Here is a 15,281-nt window from a genome sequence, read left to right on the forward strand (position 1 = left end):
AGCCTAACAATCTCAAGAGTTTCAGAAAGGCTAAACATTATATTCCCATTTGCAGGGTATGTTCCCACTGACTGAGATTTCAATGCCTGTGTTCAGACAGTGTAGTTTTCTTAAGGCTGAGGTAACTAGAAGCAGAAAACTTTGTTTAATTTTGCTTTTTCCTCTGCCTTCTCTTTTCACTTTGTTTGCTACTGTTTAGACTGGGGCTTGCCAGCATCCTGTATAGGTGAGGGCTGCTTTACTTACCCTCTCTTTGGCAAAATTGAGTTGAGTTGAGCCACTAACAGAGTGGCCTCATCCCACAGAGCAGACTAATATACTTGGTATATTCTTACTGATTTGTAGTCAGATTTGTTTCTTCCCGTTTTGGGAAGAATTCATCAGATCCTTTGTCCTTTCCTTGTCAAATCTGAAAGTCAAGCCATCATTAAAGGCAAAGATTTAGCAAGCCACTGATGCCACTTTTTCCATGCAGCTCTGTCAGTCCTCAGTCCTGACTCAGGCCTTTGACACAAAATCCACAGGGTGTTTTCCTCAGTAAGAGAGTTGGTAGGAAGCCACTTTGTTTCACTTTCAGTTAATTTTGCTCAGGGCAGAAAGCTACTAATTATCATACTCACTACCCTTTTCTTTTCCTACAAACTCCTTTTAATGTTAATATATTTAACATGTGACAAAGTTCAAACAAGCTGCTGATGATAGTGATCATTACTTCATCAGGAGGAGCTTCCACACTGTGACATTATATCTACATGCAAATAATTTCAATGCCAGTAAGATCATTCCCAAAGCAAAGTAAAAAGTGAAGAATTAGTTTCTTAACTTCTGTGAGGTTCAAGATGTGCTCAGTATTGAAAGTATTTTTAAGACATCAGATAGTAAATTTCTTGCTTAGAAAAATCTTTCCTATAAGTAAAAACAGAAATCTTAGTTTTGCTTCCTGTAAACATCTAGCACTGAGGAAATGCCTTAACTGGGCTACAAAGCTACCTCAAGTTGCTACAGTCTCGATTAGTGAATCTGCATTTTTCGTCAGCGTCAGATGATTGGCAGTTTTAAAATTAAAAAATGAAAGCTGATTTTCTACAAAAGCAAAGAGAAGATATAGCTCAGCCCCTGGAAACGTAACAAATACTGATGCATTTAAAGAAATATTGCTGAGAACATGCATTGCTTTTCTTCCATGTTGTGATTGTTTTGTTAGAAGTTGAGGGCACATCCTTTGCCAGTGCATCACAACAGCTGACCTCCCTGGGGAGAGAGCAGAGTGTAATGCACAAAAGTAGAGAAGATCAGCTTCTTTCAGACACTTCTGCTGCTGTCCCATCAGATTGTGTCCTCAGAGCACAGGAGGACAGTGCACATGAACACACCTTCCCTGTAGAGCATGGTCCCTGCTGCTTGCTTGTGTCCAAAAGGCTGAACAAGAGGAAATCAAAAGGCGAGGGTGGGCTCCCAGAAGGAGGAGTCAATGTTTCCATACTCCTCTTGTTCAAGCTTTGCTGCCAATGGTTTGTATATAGATCAGGATGAGTTAACTGATATATGAAAGGATATATCATCACAGGAGTTTTATTTTTGAAGGGGGTGGAGTGGAGAGGGTGTTGATAGTTTGTCCCTCCTGTGAGGGGATTATGTTTCTTAAGAACGAAACAAACCAAAAGAATGATGGGTTGTTTGATGATAAATAAAAGAGATGATCAAGACAAAGCATGGATGCACAGACAGCTTTCACTGTTCTTAGTTTGCCCTGTAATTGTGTATACATAACTTTTTATGCTAAGTGCCTCGTCTTCCTTGGAAGTAAATAGTTTGATTTTCAATGATGCCTTAAGGTTTGTTATTCAGTACATATGTTTTAGTTAAATTGCAAATCCTGTTTGAGTTAAAGTTACCTAATCTGTGCTGTTCGGAATTTAATGGACTTCCTGTGGTAGAACGAATCCACTTTGAATCTCTAGTGCATATTATGAAAGTACTCACCTCCCCAAAAGTTGGGGCTTGATCATTTAGTTGCCTTTTTTTAGTGTTTAGACGCTAAAGAATCTGTTGTTTGAACTGCTTTGCATTGTTGTAACCTGAACTGACTATAAAATCTGATTTCTGACTTTTCAACTCTAGGAATCTCTACCACCTGTCCAGTTTGACTGGAGTAGCAGTGGCCTTACTAACCCTTTAGATGGTACGTCTCTCCGTAGAGCCTCTAGCACCAGAGCTAGAGATAAGAAAGCTACAAAGTTCAGACAAACATCTATCTGCTGATTATTTTTTTAAAGTATATATACACACACACATATATAAAAGAAATATATATATATATATAAAATACTTATTTCTTACTCCTAACTTTGGAAATTCAGGCTTTCTTTCTGGTTAACAGTTGCCCCTTATGTGAAGTATTGCATAGTTTGAAAAATACGAAGTTAAGTATTATTTTAGATTCCTGCCATATGCTAGTGACACAGTGGCAATATTAACACTTCATTATGTATAATTGCAGATTATAATGAAGCTCTGAACTAATGAGCCTTTTAGGTTGATGAGTTTTACTTCTTAAAAGTATTTTTCACCAGTCAGCTATCTCTTTAGACATCCTCTGAATGACAAACTTCTGTATAGTGGCTACTTCAAAGCACAATATTTTAACCACAAACTGTTTGCAAAATATACACTTCCTGAGCTGAAAGTTTTCAGATTTAAAGATAATTTTATATTTCAAAAATGTGACTTCATTCATTATCACTTTTGCTTACACTACAGAGCTAATTATAGCTAATATATTAAAGAGGTAGCTACGAACTTATTTGTATCTGTAAATGTAAATAATTACCACCTAAAGGACCCTTCACCTATGTCTATTTTAAAAGCAAAGTGAGTTGTGCCACTGCCTCCAGTGTCAGAAATGTAAGTGCATGCAAAGGAAATGAAACAAGTTCTGGAAACTTGTTTGATGGACAGACTAGAAACCTATCAAGAAACTCCTTTACAAGGAGCCTGCTGACAGCAACTGATTGATGTCACACAAGTTCCAAGGCAGGCTCAGATAAAAAGTGCATCTCTTCCTGCACTGGTGTTGCCACACTGTGTTGTTGCAGAACGTGTGGGGTGTAAGAGTTTGGATAGCAATATCATGGTGCTGAAGGAAAGCCTGGATGGACCCTTTTGCTGTTGTCTGGTGTCTTACTACTTCAGTCAATCATCATGCTTTCTTTTTAACAAACAACTCTAAAATGTATCTTGGTTTGATTTCTGTTTTAGTACTAAAGGGGAACAGTATAATTTGCCAGTGAGGAACTGGACATAAGAGTGGCATTTGTTACCCAGTGGTCACACTGCTTTAAGATAATGATAATTATTAGCTTAAAGCTGCTAAATAAATTTTTTAATTTTTTTCTTTTTGTTCTTTGCTATTTGAGGATCTTCTATGTTTTCCTGATGAAAGAATGGCTTTCAATTTCAGTGAGGGGAGAAAAAGCCCATTACATTTTAACTATCAATTGACCTATATATTGTTTCCCTTTAACTGGTCACATCTCTCTTTCTCTCTCTCTCTCTCTGGGTCGTGCTGGTTCTCTTTTATTTTTAGATCGAAATAAATCTTTCTATTTAAAGTTGCTAGTGTTGATTTCCTTGCTGTATTGTACATGAAGGAAACGTGCACTGAATTAAGTTGTTAACATTTTAGAAGGTACAAACTAATACTGTAAGCATTGTTTTCATGTCGATTTTTTTAAAAAATGCGTACTGAGTACTAATTATAACTTGCATGTTCAAGTGTGTGTCTTACCCCTTTTTACACATAAACCCCTCCCTTGGCTTACCTTCTATATGGCTGCCTACCAACACGGTCACTGAATTTCAAGCTAGTGGAGGTTCCACTCTTCTGAACCTTGATTTCTTTGGGCCCGTGGATGACAGTAGCTCTAGCAGCACCACCACAATCCCAGGTCAGCAGAGTGTTCAAACCACAACTGTAAGAATATAACGACTTACTAAAAAAGCATGAGCACATCACTTGACTTTCCTACAAACAAGGAGCAGTTTTACATTGCCTTTTCTCTAAAATGTCTCTCTACTGCGTTTTTCCTTTAATCTGTGTTCTGTTTTTCTGATGTTTTGTATCGAGTACGAAGTATTTAAAAGGTACTGTCAGCTCTGTATTTGTCACCTGCTGAAGGAATGAATGGCTTTTATGCTCTTGCAAAGAAGATGTTAAAACACTTGTTTCGAATTAGAAATTCCAGAAGTTAACTCTTCTAAGCACTTCAGGAAATTAAAAAAAAAAAAAAAAAGGTGTAGATGTGGCTGACAATTCCTAAAATATGAGGCTTACTCTCTTCTCTGAGTGCCTCCAAATTGCAGGATGTTTGGAAGTCATGTGTGAATATAAATTTATCAACCTTGATACCTCACAGCCCAGGAGGTCATGGACTGCTACCAATAATACAGCGAAAAAGGTGTTTTAACAGCCTTTATAATAGAAAAGGATAGTTGCATGTTTGTGGGGTATTAGAAGGTCATGGATGTTGATTTTAAAGCCAAAGCACTTTATCTGCAACTTACTCCCTTAAAAAGGAGATGAAAACACTACTCTCTCATTGAATTACTCAGAAAGTAATTGAATTAATTTATCACGTGGTTTTTGCGTGCTCTAAGTATTTTGCATGAGCTTGTGGAAACCTACACTTTGAATAAATTTCTACAGGAATTTCAGGGAACACTTTGGGGATTTGTTCCAGTGCATAGGTGAAATTGATAAGGCAAGTACTCCTTCAGTACAATGCCTGAAGCCATGATAATCAATTTCTTCATAGGAAAAAATATTTTTCCTCTTAGTGATTTTAGTTTTTAAAACCCATTCATAAAATGTTTGGGATCCTCCCACATTTCAAATAAGTGATTATAATTATTATGGTATTTTTTTGTTTGTTTTTAGAAACACGCTTTTTTAGTTTTAAAATCTAATCACAGAGAGCAATTTTATGGCATGGCAATCTAAATGACTTTATTCCATCCTTGAGAAATGCCATTATCAGATGAAAGAGGGCAGATTTGTCATGGAAGTGACAGCTAGCAAAGTCAAGGTGCTTGAGTCCTACAGATTCTTTTCTAAGTGTGTGCAAGTCCACTGACACAAGTCACCAGTGCCCAGTACATGGATTATTTCTTGTGTAGCTGGGTACATGCATTATTGCTTGTGCAGAAGGTGTGCACACTGGAAGGGATTACTGGAGGAATTAGTCTTTTATTGCATTTTATTTTTTATGTTGTTTCATCAAGTTAGAGGTATCACCTTCTATGTTATGCCCTATAGTGCTTTATAATTTTTTCCCGTTTTTTTCTTTCTTTTTTTTGTTTGGCTTTGGGTTTTTTGGTTTTTTTTTTCTTACTGACTTGTTTCTGGGAAAGTCATTTGTTTCATGGCTTGCAGCTCGTGTGTTTGTGTGTGTGTTTAGGAGCTTTGTGTGGGGTTTGGTTGGCTAACTTTCCTTCAATATCTCATTAAGGTTTTGCAGTGGTTTCCTTAAATATTCTCTCATCATCTGAATAAAATGGAGAATATGCAACTCTTAAAAATACGTAAAGTAATTGAAAGACAAATTGCTAGGATTTTTTTTGCTTAAAGAAGATACTTTTATCAGAAGTTTATTCTTTCTTTGGAGACTTAGTTTTACTCGCTATAGATTGACACTGAATTCATCTCAGTCTGATATCTTCTTTACTGAAAATAACTTTTGAATTAAAATTTTCATTCCACATTATGGACAGGGAGTTACTAATTTCTAGTATTTTCCCACAGATTTAGTGCATCGTTTTATTTTTCACATTAATAGTTTAACACAAATGCAGCTAAGAGGTGCCTAAAGAACAATAAATTGAGTAGTGACATCCCAATACAGGACTGTCAATGGGAATATCTAAATGATGTAACTTACAAGGTTGCATTTTAATGTTTGTTGCAGAGTTGCATGTCAAAGGGCTCCTTCCTTCAATTAGCTTTCCAATTTGTACCTTAATGGGATTTCGCAGGCTTCTGCAAGTCAAAGTGTATTTCTTCAAGGCTTCCTCTCCCTGATTGAAAGTGGATATTTTATGGAATATTTGGGCTTTTTCCTACTTTTCAAGTTCTGTAAACATCTGACATTATTAGAAGTCTTGGTATACGGGTCTCAGGACAGTAAATATTTTGGTATTTTGCATGGAACCAGATCAAATCAACTGTGAAAATCCAGCCATTAAAAAATATGTATTTGTTAAAAGGACAGCTGATTAATTTCTAATCAACTCATATTTTATGGAACAAATCTTCCACCTCCTGTAACTTAACCAGATGATTTTCTTTATTTTACATTTTGATCAGTTTAGTTTCCTCACAATAAAGGAAGAGTTAACTTGTGCCAAAAGAATAAATGATCAAGACACTGCTTGTGGAGAGCTCTTGCAAAGCAGGTTTGAGGATGATTGTCATCTATTACCACACACAGTGCTGCAGTTACTGCTGGTAGAGGCAGGACAATAGGCACTGGTATTTTTTTTAATAAATAAAATATTTCTTAAATAACTATTTAATAAATATTTAGCAGTTAAACCAAAAGTAATCTTTTGGTTCTTCAGGAATACTTCTAAAAGCATCTTGATCCTGGGAAGTAAGCTGGATAAAATCATCAGCAAACATTAATAAATGCTGGTTTTGTATCAGGGAACTGTGGGACCATCAGGTCCCAGTATATGCAGTGTCTGTTCTGCAGTAGGATGAAATACTTTTGTGTTGTCCACACCAACAGACACAAGTGTGGCACCTGTTTAGCACAGAGGTGTCTTTACAGTGCTTACAAACAAAAATTCTGTGCTGTCTTTAAAAAACACCTTGAATGGCACATAGGCACACTTCATCAAACTCCTGAACCATAAAATATCTTCAGTTGTAACTAGGGAAGTATCAGCAATTTAAAATACAGCAAAATTTGTTGTAACAGTCTTTCCTCTTGATTTGTTTTGGTCATTCTAATTCCTAGAGTTTTTTGGGTTTTTTGGTTTTTTTTTTTTTTTTTAAGAAATACTGTGTAATATTTAAAAATCCTAGAGCTACTTCCTACTGAGATATGATGCTTGATACTGAACAGATGGAATTTAACTCATACATATATATATGTATTTGCATACAGGTTTCCATTGTTCGCAGTGTTGTCAGAATGACATCTGCTGCTAAAATTTGAAATCTATTTGCAACAAATGTGATGTCAAAATTCAGCATCTGACCTCAGAAACCTGAAGCCAGGAATTCGAGGCTGAAACATTCAGATTCTTAATGTGTTAGAAATACCTGAAAGGCAAAAAGGGAGCACAGACTAAAAGTTTTGGTAGTCCTGTGCATATTGGTATGTAACTTTTTTTTAATGCCATTCCACTCCTGTGTCTCATAAAAGCTGCTTTTCCTCACTTAAAATTTCAACACAACGCCTCCTGAAAAGGCAGGTGATAAATGCACTCTACTGCAGACCAGTGTTGTTTGTAATCTCTAGGTGAAGAGTTGGTCCCTGTTAACATGCAGTGTTCTTTTAACACAGGCAATTGAGTTGAAGCAATGGAAACAATCCATTTTGACACAGCTGACATTTTTATAGAGGTTTCACTCTCAAAAGTCAATCAGGCTGGTTTTGTTTACTCACAGCCTGAGACCTTGTATGCCAGACTTGATTCAAGGTGTTTTGTACTACAACTAAAAAAGCCGCTGAAAAAGGATGGGGAGAGAGGATGATGCTTCAGAAACATGTTCTGTCATGTTCTTTTCATGTATCTTGAAATTATAAATGATTCAGATGTTTACAGAAAACAGTCTCTAGCAAGCTGGTCTGTGACTAATTATGACTCTCCTTGCCACCAACCATCACTGATTATTATTTTATACTATAAGGTGTGGATCCTGAGTTGTATGAATTGACAACCTCAAAACTGGAAACTTCCAATGCAAGCAGCAGAGTGACTGATGCATTTGCAAGGCTCATGTCCACAGTGGAGAAGGCAAGCACGTCCACAAGGTAACTAATCTTCATTGCAAAATAATCCTCAGTGCACATTTTTCTTCTGTTTCTAAGGATGGCTTGAAATGTGAGCCCTGAATGTGTGTGCAGTTTTAGGGTGGAAGCTCCTGAATGATGAAAAGGCTTTATGTTTGAAATCTGAAGTTCGGTGTGCTGTAGTTCTTATTTCAAATTATCTCAGAACTCTAAAATGAGGTGGGCTAAGAGTTTATGTGCTGAAGCAAAAAGATCACCAGGACCTGTGTTGAAAAGGGTAGGGCCAAAAACTGAAATGGAGGAAGCAACTCTCTGAACACCAGAGCTGCTTCCTTAGAGTTGCAGGGTAAACTGAATCAGTTCAGTGACCTAGGACTGAGACAGAAGACTCTCCTTGGACTCTCTGTAATTTCTAAATACAGAATGTTCCACAAGTAAAATGATAACAGATGAGTAATTATGACTATGTTTATCCCTTCACAAATACTTCTAACACCTGTTAGAACTTCAGTGACCAGACATTAATTTAATTTTGCTGTTGCAGGTTAAGGATTGAATGTGTAGTTTGTTTAGGAGGTCATTTCTGCCTCAGTGGAGCAGACATGAAATACTTTTGTGCCTTTTTTTTATAGGTAGTATCTATAGAAAAGCTTTAGACATCAGATGGCTTTCTTGAAGTCTGGCCTTTTGATTTGGAGCAGAACAAGTCTCTCCATTTATAATCTTGTATTCTTTAGGTTTATTTTTTTATGTGTATCTTAGCAGTAGGATCCTAGACTATCTTAATACAAAATTAATGTCTGTGCCCATTAAAAGAAGTGCTGAGGAATCTTTACCAAGTAGAACATTGTGGGTTTTTTTGGAAGTGTGTGCCTCAACGTGCAACAAGTAGATGGTAATATTTCTTCACTCCCAAGTGAGCTTTAGTGTTTATTCAGCACTCTTAAACTAGATAGGTTTTCATGCAGCAGCCCTTAGGAGGAGGCATGGTAATAGTGGGATGGAGCTGGCTTGCTAAAAATTACTAATTTGTCATTTTCAAGGTTTCTTTTAAAACGTGTTCTTTTACTGAGAAAACTCACTTCCTAGTTTTCCTGCAGTGGTAATTTTGCAAGTGAATGTGAAATCAACAAGCCATGAAATTTCAAGGGAGAACCAGTAGAGGGAACTCCCCACTTGATGCTGATTTTTGGGTCTTTTGGGTTGCCTCTTTTTCTATCCATGGAGTGCACATACCCTTCCTGGAGATACTGTAGTGGAAGTTTGGCTTTCAGGAATTAGAAAACGTAGTTACAGTTGAAATACTTTTATATTATATTCTAAGTTTAATTTAAAAGTAACCACAGTAGGACAAGCAAACTCCAAATGTATCTTTGTTGTATTTGCACTCTTAGATTTGTACCTTGCTTTAAGATGTCTTAGCTTTTTGTTTACAAAGGAACTTTGCTTCAGTGAATGTTGGCCCTCATTTTTCTGTTCTGGTTTGGTTTTTTATATGAGGGGTTTGTCTTTTTCCTATTTGCGCTTCCACAGTGCACTTGAAAGCTCTTACTTGTCCTCTTAAAGCTCTTTATCCAGATGTCAGAGCTCTTCTCCTGTTCTGGAGAGCATTGCTTACCAACAGGAATTGGTTCTAGATCTGTGATCTAGCAGTATAACAGGCTGGGGACCTCAGACTTGGAGGCTGCGTTCAGACACACACAAGGATTAGCTGTTTTCACAGTTTAATACATTTTGTATGTTCTTACCAACTCTAAATTAAAAAAAAAAATCAAATGTTTTTCTTCGTGATTTCATGCTCCCCAAAAGAAAAGCAAGTCTGTTTTTTCAAGCTAGAAACCTTCTGAGAAATGAGAAGGTATAGCCTCAGGAGTATGCCAAATAGTGTGGCACAATGTTAGCTTTTTGTAATAAATTTGTTTTTCTTTTCAATTTTTAAAATTCTTTTGTAGTGAACTGGGGATTTTAAAATAGGAGTGGGTGGGTACAGCCAGGTCAATTGAGAATGAGGTTCTTGCACCAGCCTGGAAATGTTAACTATCAGACTGAGGAAGACAAAACCAGTGGATTAGGATCACTTTGATGGCAACTTCAGTTGTGCTGAGGCTCTCCCATGTCTGTAACTTGGCTGAACTCAGGATCTTTAGGGTAAAGTTTAGAGTGAAAATTCCACTGTTCAGCTGTGGGATGCCATGTGAAGAGTCACCTTTGTCTAAAACAGCCCTGTCTTTAGTTGCAAAGCCATCTCTCAAACCAGAAAGTCAGTTTCTCAGCAGGAAAGTATTGGGAGAAGAAGGAAACTTCCCCCTCAGTTTGAGCCTGAAGCCTTGATGGCAGCAGTAAGTGTTGAAGGTCAGGGATCCAGTGCAGCATTCCACAGAGACTCTCCAGCCTTGCCTAGTTCCATAGAATTGGCAGAGATCAAAAGTTCATCTGCTGTCTTTTTGAAGGAAAGCAGAGCACTGATACCTTTCCAAGAAATGGCCCAAACCCTCCTCATTTAAACTGGAAATACTCCTTGGGGATGGTGTTGGATGGAGCAGGCTAACTCCTAATTACAGAGTGTTTTTAAAGTGTATTTCTCTAATCAGCTCATTATTGCTGATAAAACCTAGCCTTGCTGATGCTATCCTAAAAACCCTTTGCAAACAGGAGAGGTGACTGAAGCCTTGAAAGACTTGAATGCTGCAGGAAGGAGCTGGAATGCAAAACAGAACAGTGACATGCAAGTGATGGATGGACAAAGCATTCCCTCTTTCTTGCCAGATTTTCTTCCAGCAATTCTCCTGCCTGTCAGTCTGGTTCATTTCTTGTGGCTTAGTGTTCACATGCCTTTGAAAAGGAAATTTGGTGCTTACAGGTAGAGGGGCTGGTACAAATGCTTGGGTAGGGGTATCCCTCCTGTCCTTTTTGGGAGGGAATGTAATCTAGTGTAAGAGAAGAGATGGATGGGGATAAAGTGTGCTGTAGAGGATTATTTTGAAACCTGAATGAGGCAGACTCCTTGTTTAGATCCAGGAATGGGTCTTTTCATGGTTTTGTAATCAAAAATCCTGTCTCCAAAGCAGACAGAAGTCGTACAGCTGCCACTGACAGTCCACTCCCTCAGGGGTCTGTTCTTTAAGCCATGGCACCCTAGAAATGAGGAGTGCATGAGCAGGAGAAGCTCTGCAAGGCTCGCCTCAGCTGATCAGGGCTCAGCAAAAGAAGCTCTTGGCAACAGGAACATCTTCAGCAAAAGTGGTGTCTGAAGTTAATGCACAGTTATTTCTCTTGCCTCTGTTAAAGGACATCACAGTTGGCTAAGTTTTAAGGGTAAAACCTCTATGCAGTGATGATGCTTCTTTGTCTTTTAAAATTAGAGAGTTAATGAGTAACTCTTTGGGGTTGCCCTGCTGATATTTGCTAGTAAAAGTGTTGATTGTTACCCAGAAAGGGTACTTGCAGTATCCAGTTTTATTGTATTGCAGAGGAACCTGCCTCTCTCCATTGAGGAATGGAGAATTTTGGCCATCTCACCCCTTTCTGCATTGAGATGATTTCAAAAAAGGGTTTGAGTCCCATTAGCAAGTGATTGTATCTGTAGTTCTGTCATGCTCATGGTTAAGCAGTGGTTGCTGTGTTAGTGTGTTAGCTTCTCCTGCTTTATAGACACCTTTTACATTGCACTGGAGCAGACAGATCATTGCAGAGGGGAACATTCCAGCCAGAAGGGGAGCAGTTGGTAACTGGGTGAGGTTGACACCTGGCTGTGCCTGTTCTGTAGAGAGAGCAGCTGGGACAGCAGGAGTGATAGCACTGTCCTGTGATAAAGGTGCTGCATGTGACCATGGAATGAAATGCAGTGCTGCCTCTGGGACCCAGCAGTGCCATGCCTTAGCATGCTGTAGTTGAGCAGAGGAGGAAGAGGAATATAAATAGCAAGGAGTGTGTGAGCTCCATCTGATGAACAACTACAGGAACATCTCCAAGGCAGCTCTCTCCCCTTGGCTTCCTCTGTCAAACACTCCTTTATTAGCTCTGAGTCCTTGATCATCAGGAGTTTGTACCTTTAAGAGGCTTGTGGTAAGTGATTATTAATAGTGACACCAGGTACTGATAACACAGTGGTGGGTGAGAACCACATTTCAGCAGCTCAGAGATAGTCCTTTGAGTGCAAACAGAGATGACTGTGAAGTTGTTAGAGGAGGCACATTGGCTCTCTGCTTCTTCCTTCAGTGAATCCAGCACACAGCTTTGTTTATCCTCCAGAATTTGGTAATCTGCCTAGTCAGTAGCTCGTGAAATTCCATTGCAGTAGAGAAAAAAAAAAAAAAAGTTACTGTTCTGTGAAGGTAAGTCAGATTTAGTATTTAGACTGCCTCAACTAGAGAACTTTCATCGAGTGGGGATTTCAAGTAGCAAACAAAAGTGATAGTTCAGTGTCAGCATAGTGATCAGGGATGATGGTCAACACAATCATCAGATGTCAAGGATGATGTGTTAGACTCCAGCTCTTCTTTTCTTCTAGCTAAGGAGTTCTAGGGCTGCTGTGGAAGCAAACATGTAGCCCCCTTGCTTTCCACTGGGCTCTGCTCAGCTGGGTAAACAATCCTCCTGGGAGCTGACAAAAAGGACAAGCTGCTTCATGATTGGAGGGGACATCACCCTCTCATGGGCTTGGTTTGATAAATGAGACCAGATACAGAAAGGAAATTCCTGAAGTGTTCTAAGGAAAGCAGTTTCTTTGGTTCAAGCATTTTGTCTCAGCTTTTTTTTTGTTGGTTTTTTTTTTGTCCAAAGGTGAGGGAGCATATTCAGTTGGAATTTCTTACATCATTACAGGATTTTTAGCAGGTGCCTTTTTGAAACGGGAATCGTGTTTGATGGAAAACTGAGTATTTCTGGTAGTAGGCAGTGTTCTTCAAAGATAGGCCAGATGTGTGTGAAATATGGATGTTTGGGCAAAGGAGAAGGGTCTGTAGCAGTCTAAGCCAGCTTTAATTTCACTTGGGAAGTGTGAGGTTTTTTGCATAATAGTGAGAACCAGGCGACATGGGATTCAGATTTCTTTATTCATTTGTGCTCAGTAATTCTTGTGAATAATGCAAAAGGCAGAGTAAACCCTAGTGATGCCCAAACTGCTGTGTGTATCACAGCTACTCATACTCCTGCACTTCAAAGCAAGTGGATACACTTATTTGTGAGGCACCTTCTGCTGCTCCTGAATCCTGAGGGGGAGAAAAGGTTTTGGGATCACAGTGTGAAGTGGCGTGATGTGCAGTCTGGGAACAGTCATGTTGAAAACACACTCTAAGTGCTTTTTTTATTTTAAAATTATTGAGAAGTGACTGAGGAGTTTCTTAATGTCCTTTTAAGATCTTCTCCATTTTAGTTTTGAAGAATTGTCCTTGATTCAGGTAGTTTAGAACTAATGCTCCAGCTGTGTTTTATCTCTAGAAAATGGGCATGTTTGTCTCTTCAAGTAAGTCTTGAAGCTGCTAAAAAAAGAAAAAAATCTGTAAAAATTGCGGTTTGAATAGGACTTTTTTTTTTCCTCATTGCAACAATATACACAGGAACATTTTGGTGACTCTCTGTTAACACATTATTGGTAGGCAGGTAGGTATTATAACATTAGACTACCTTCAAGCAGCTTACAGAAGTGCCTGTCAGTGGGAGACAAGCTGACAGAACATTGCTCCAATCAGTGATTGTTTCAGTGATCCCAAGGATATCAGGCACTGGATTAATGCACTTTGTTCTTTTCTTCCCAACAGGAAGCCTAAAAAGGAAGAACATCTTAGTGAAGAGGCTGCCAAGGTGATTTCTAGCCTTCCTGACTTAACTTTCATGCATGCCAAGGTGTTGATGTTCCCAGCCACATTAACACCTTCAACAAGCTGCCAAGAAAAGGTAGACTAAAGTGATGTGAATTGGACGTTTTCTATTGATTTTTTTTCTTCCCTCTGCGGGTCATAAAAAGCAATCTTGCTTTAATTAAAAAAATATCAAGTTCAGATGATTTGTTGGTAAGCAGCACTAGAAAGGTATACATAGTAATGTATATTTATTTACATACTGGAGTCCTAAATTTATATTAGAGAAAAATGTAAATAATTGGGGGTAAATCTTTTTGAAGATCTATTCTTTTTGTTGTGCTGGGCTGTATACATTTATGTCTTTGTGAAATACACTGGTGGTGTCCTTCTTAAAAAACTTCTAAAAGTTAAAAAAAAATCCTATAAACACATAATGAAAACTTCAATCTTCACAATCTGTGAAGTTCCCCCTTAAGTCTTTCAGATTGCATTGAGCAACTTTTTCTTTCCTGCATATATTAAAATACTTCTTGCTGGAAAAAAAAATCAAAAAGATTATGTTGTCCCTTTTGTGGGTTTTTCAGTTAATGTTTCTTTAAAACCCAGTAATTTCTTTTGTGTTTTAACGAGCTTAAGATGTGTTTTTCCTTTTCTTTCCCCCTCCCATCCCCTCCCCCTGTTTAATTGGTTGGCTGATCAGTTTTTATGTTCTTGAACTTCAGTAGTATGGCTCTGTCACTGTATAGCCTTTTGAAAGGTATGCTGTCAGTAACTTCTTGTTCCAGTTATGGATTACTGTCTGAACACTTGATTTTTTTTTTTTTTTTTTTTTTTTTGGTCATTAGAAGGTTGTCTGCTCTTAATCAGTTTGATTTGGAAAAGAAGGACCAAAACAATATGAATGTCTTACAATGAAATTTACCTGTTGAAAATTTTTATGTTCTGTTGTACCACTATTCCTGTTTGATTTTGCACAGTGTAAAATGACATAATCATAGATTGCTATGGTTTTAGGCTGTATATACAGTAAAAAACTATGGGTTGTAAATGTCTGGGGAAATTCCTATGGAAAAAAGAGAGCTATGTCGAAGAACCTCTAAAAAGGTCAATATGCATGCCCAAGGTCTTTTGAGATTTAAGTGTGTAAATTTCCTTTTAGCTTACACAAAATAAAATAATTTAAAAGATACAGATGTATACAGCCTGCTATCTTTTTTAACAGAACCTGTGCATTAGTCACCTCTCTGTCAGGGGTAAAATTGATGCACTCTAGGACCACCTGATTTGTGTTGCACAGTCCCTGGCAGTGGATTTTCCTTTAATTCTCCTGTCTCTTGGGAGTCAGTCTTTTACTTTTGTCTCCAATTTCTCTTCTGGCTTGTAGGGCAATGTGGCTCATGACATTTGGGCTTAGAGACTTCTTCAAAGCCACTGGCAATACTCAGCTGTGAGAAACACCAGC

The 15,281-nt window shown here is 38.1% G+C and overlaps 1 protein-coding gene across 5 annotated transcripts in view; it reads left to right on the forward strand.

Moving 5' to 3' along the window:
* Positions 1–15,008, forward strand: part of AFTPH (aftiphilin) — a 41,620-nt gene extending 26,612 nt beyond the window's left edge. Inside the window, exons 7-10 of one of the 5 annotated variants that reach the window (XM_066316466.1) lie at positions 2,122–2,182; positions 3,864–3,947; positions 7,916–8,039; positions 13,778–15,008. In XM_066316466.1, coding sequence (XP_066172563.1) covers positions 2,122–2,182; positions 3,864–3,947; positions 7,916–8,039; positions 13,778–13,922 — 414 coding nt within the window. In that variant the 3' untranslated portion in view covers positions 13,923–15,008. Of the gene's footprint in view, positions 1–2,121; positions 2,183–3,775; positions 3,948–7,915; positions 8,040–13,777 lie in introns of those variants that run through there. The other 4 variants (XM_066316467.1, XR_010743310.1, XR_010743311.1 and 1 more) reach the window with 4 other exon arrangements.
* The last annotated feature ends 273 nt before the right edge of the window (positions 15,009–15,281 follow it).

The sequence above is a fragment of the Sylvia atricapilla genome, chromosome 3, assembly GCF_009819655.1.
Source record: "Sylvia atricapilla isolate bSylAtr1 chromosome 3, bSylAtr1.pri, whole genome shotgun sequence".
Classification (NCBI taxonomy): Eukaryota; Metazoa; Chordata; class Aves; order Passeriformes; family Sylviidae; genus Sylvia; species Sylvia atricapilla.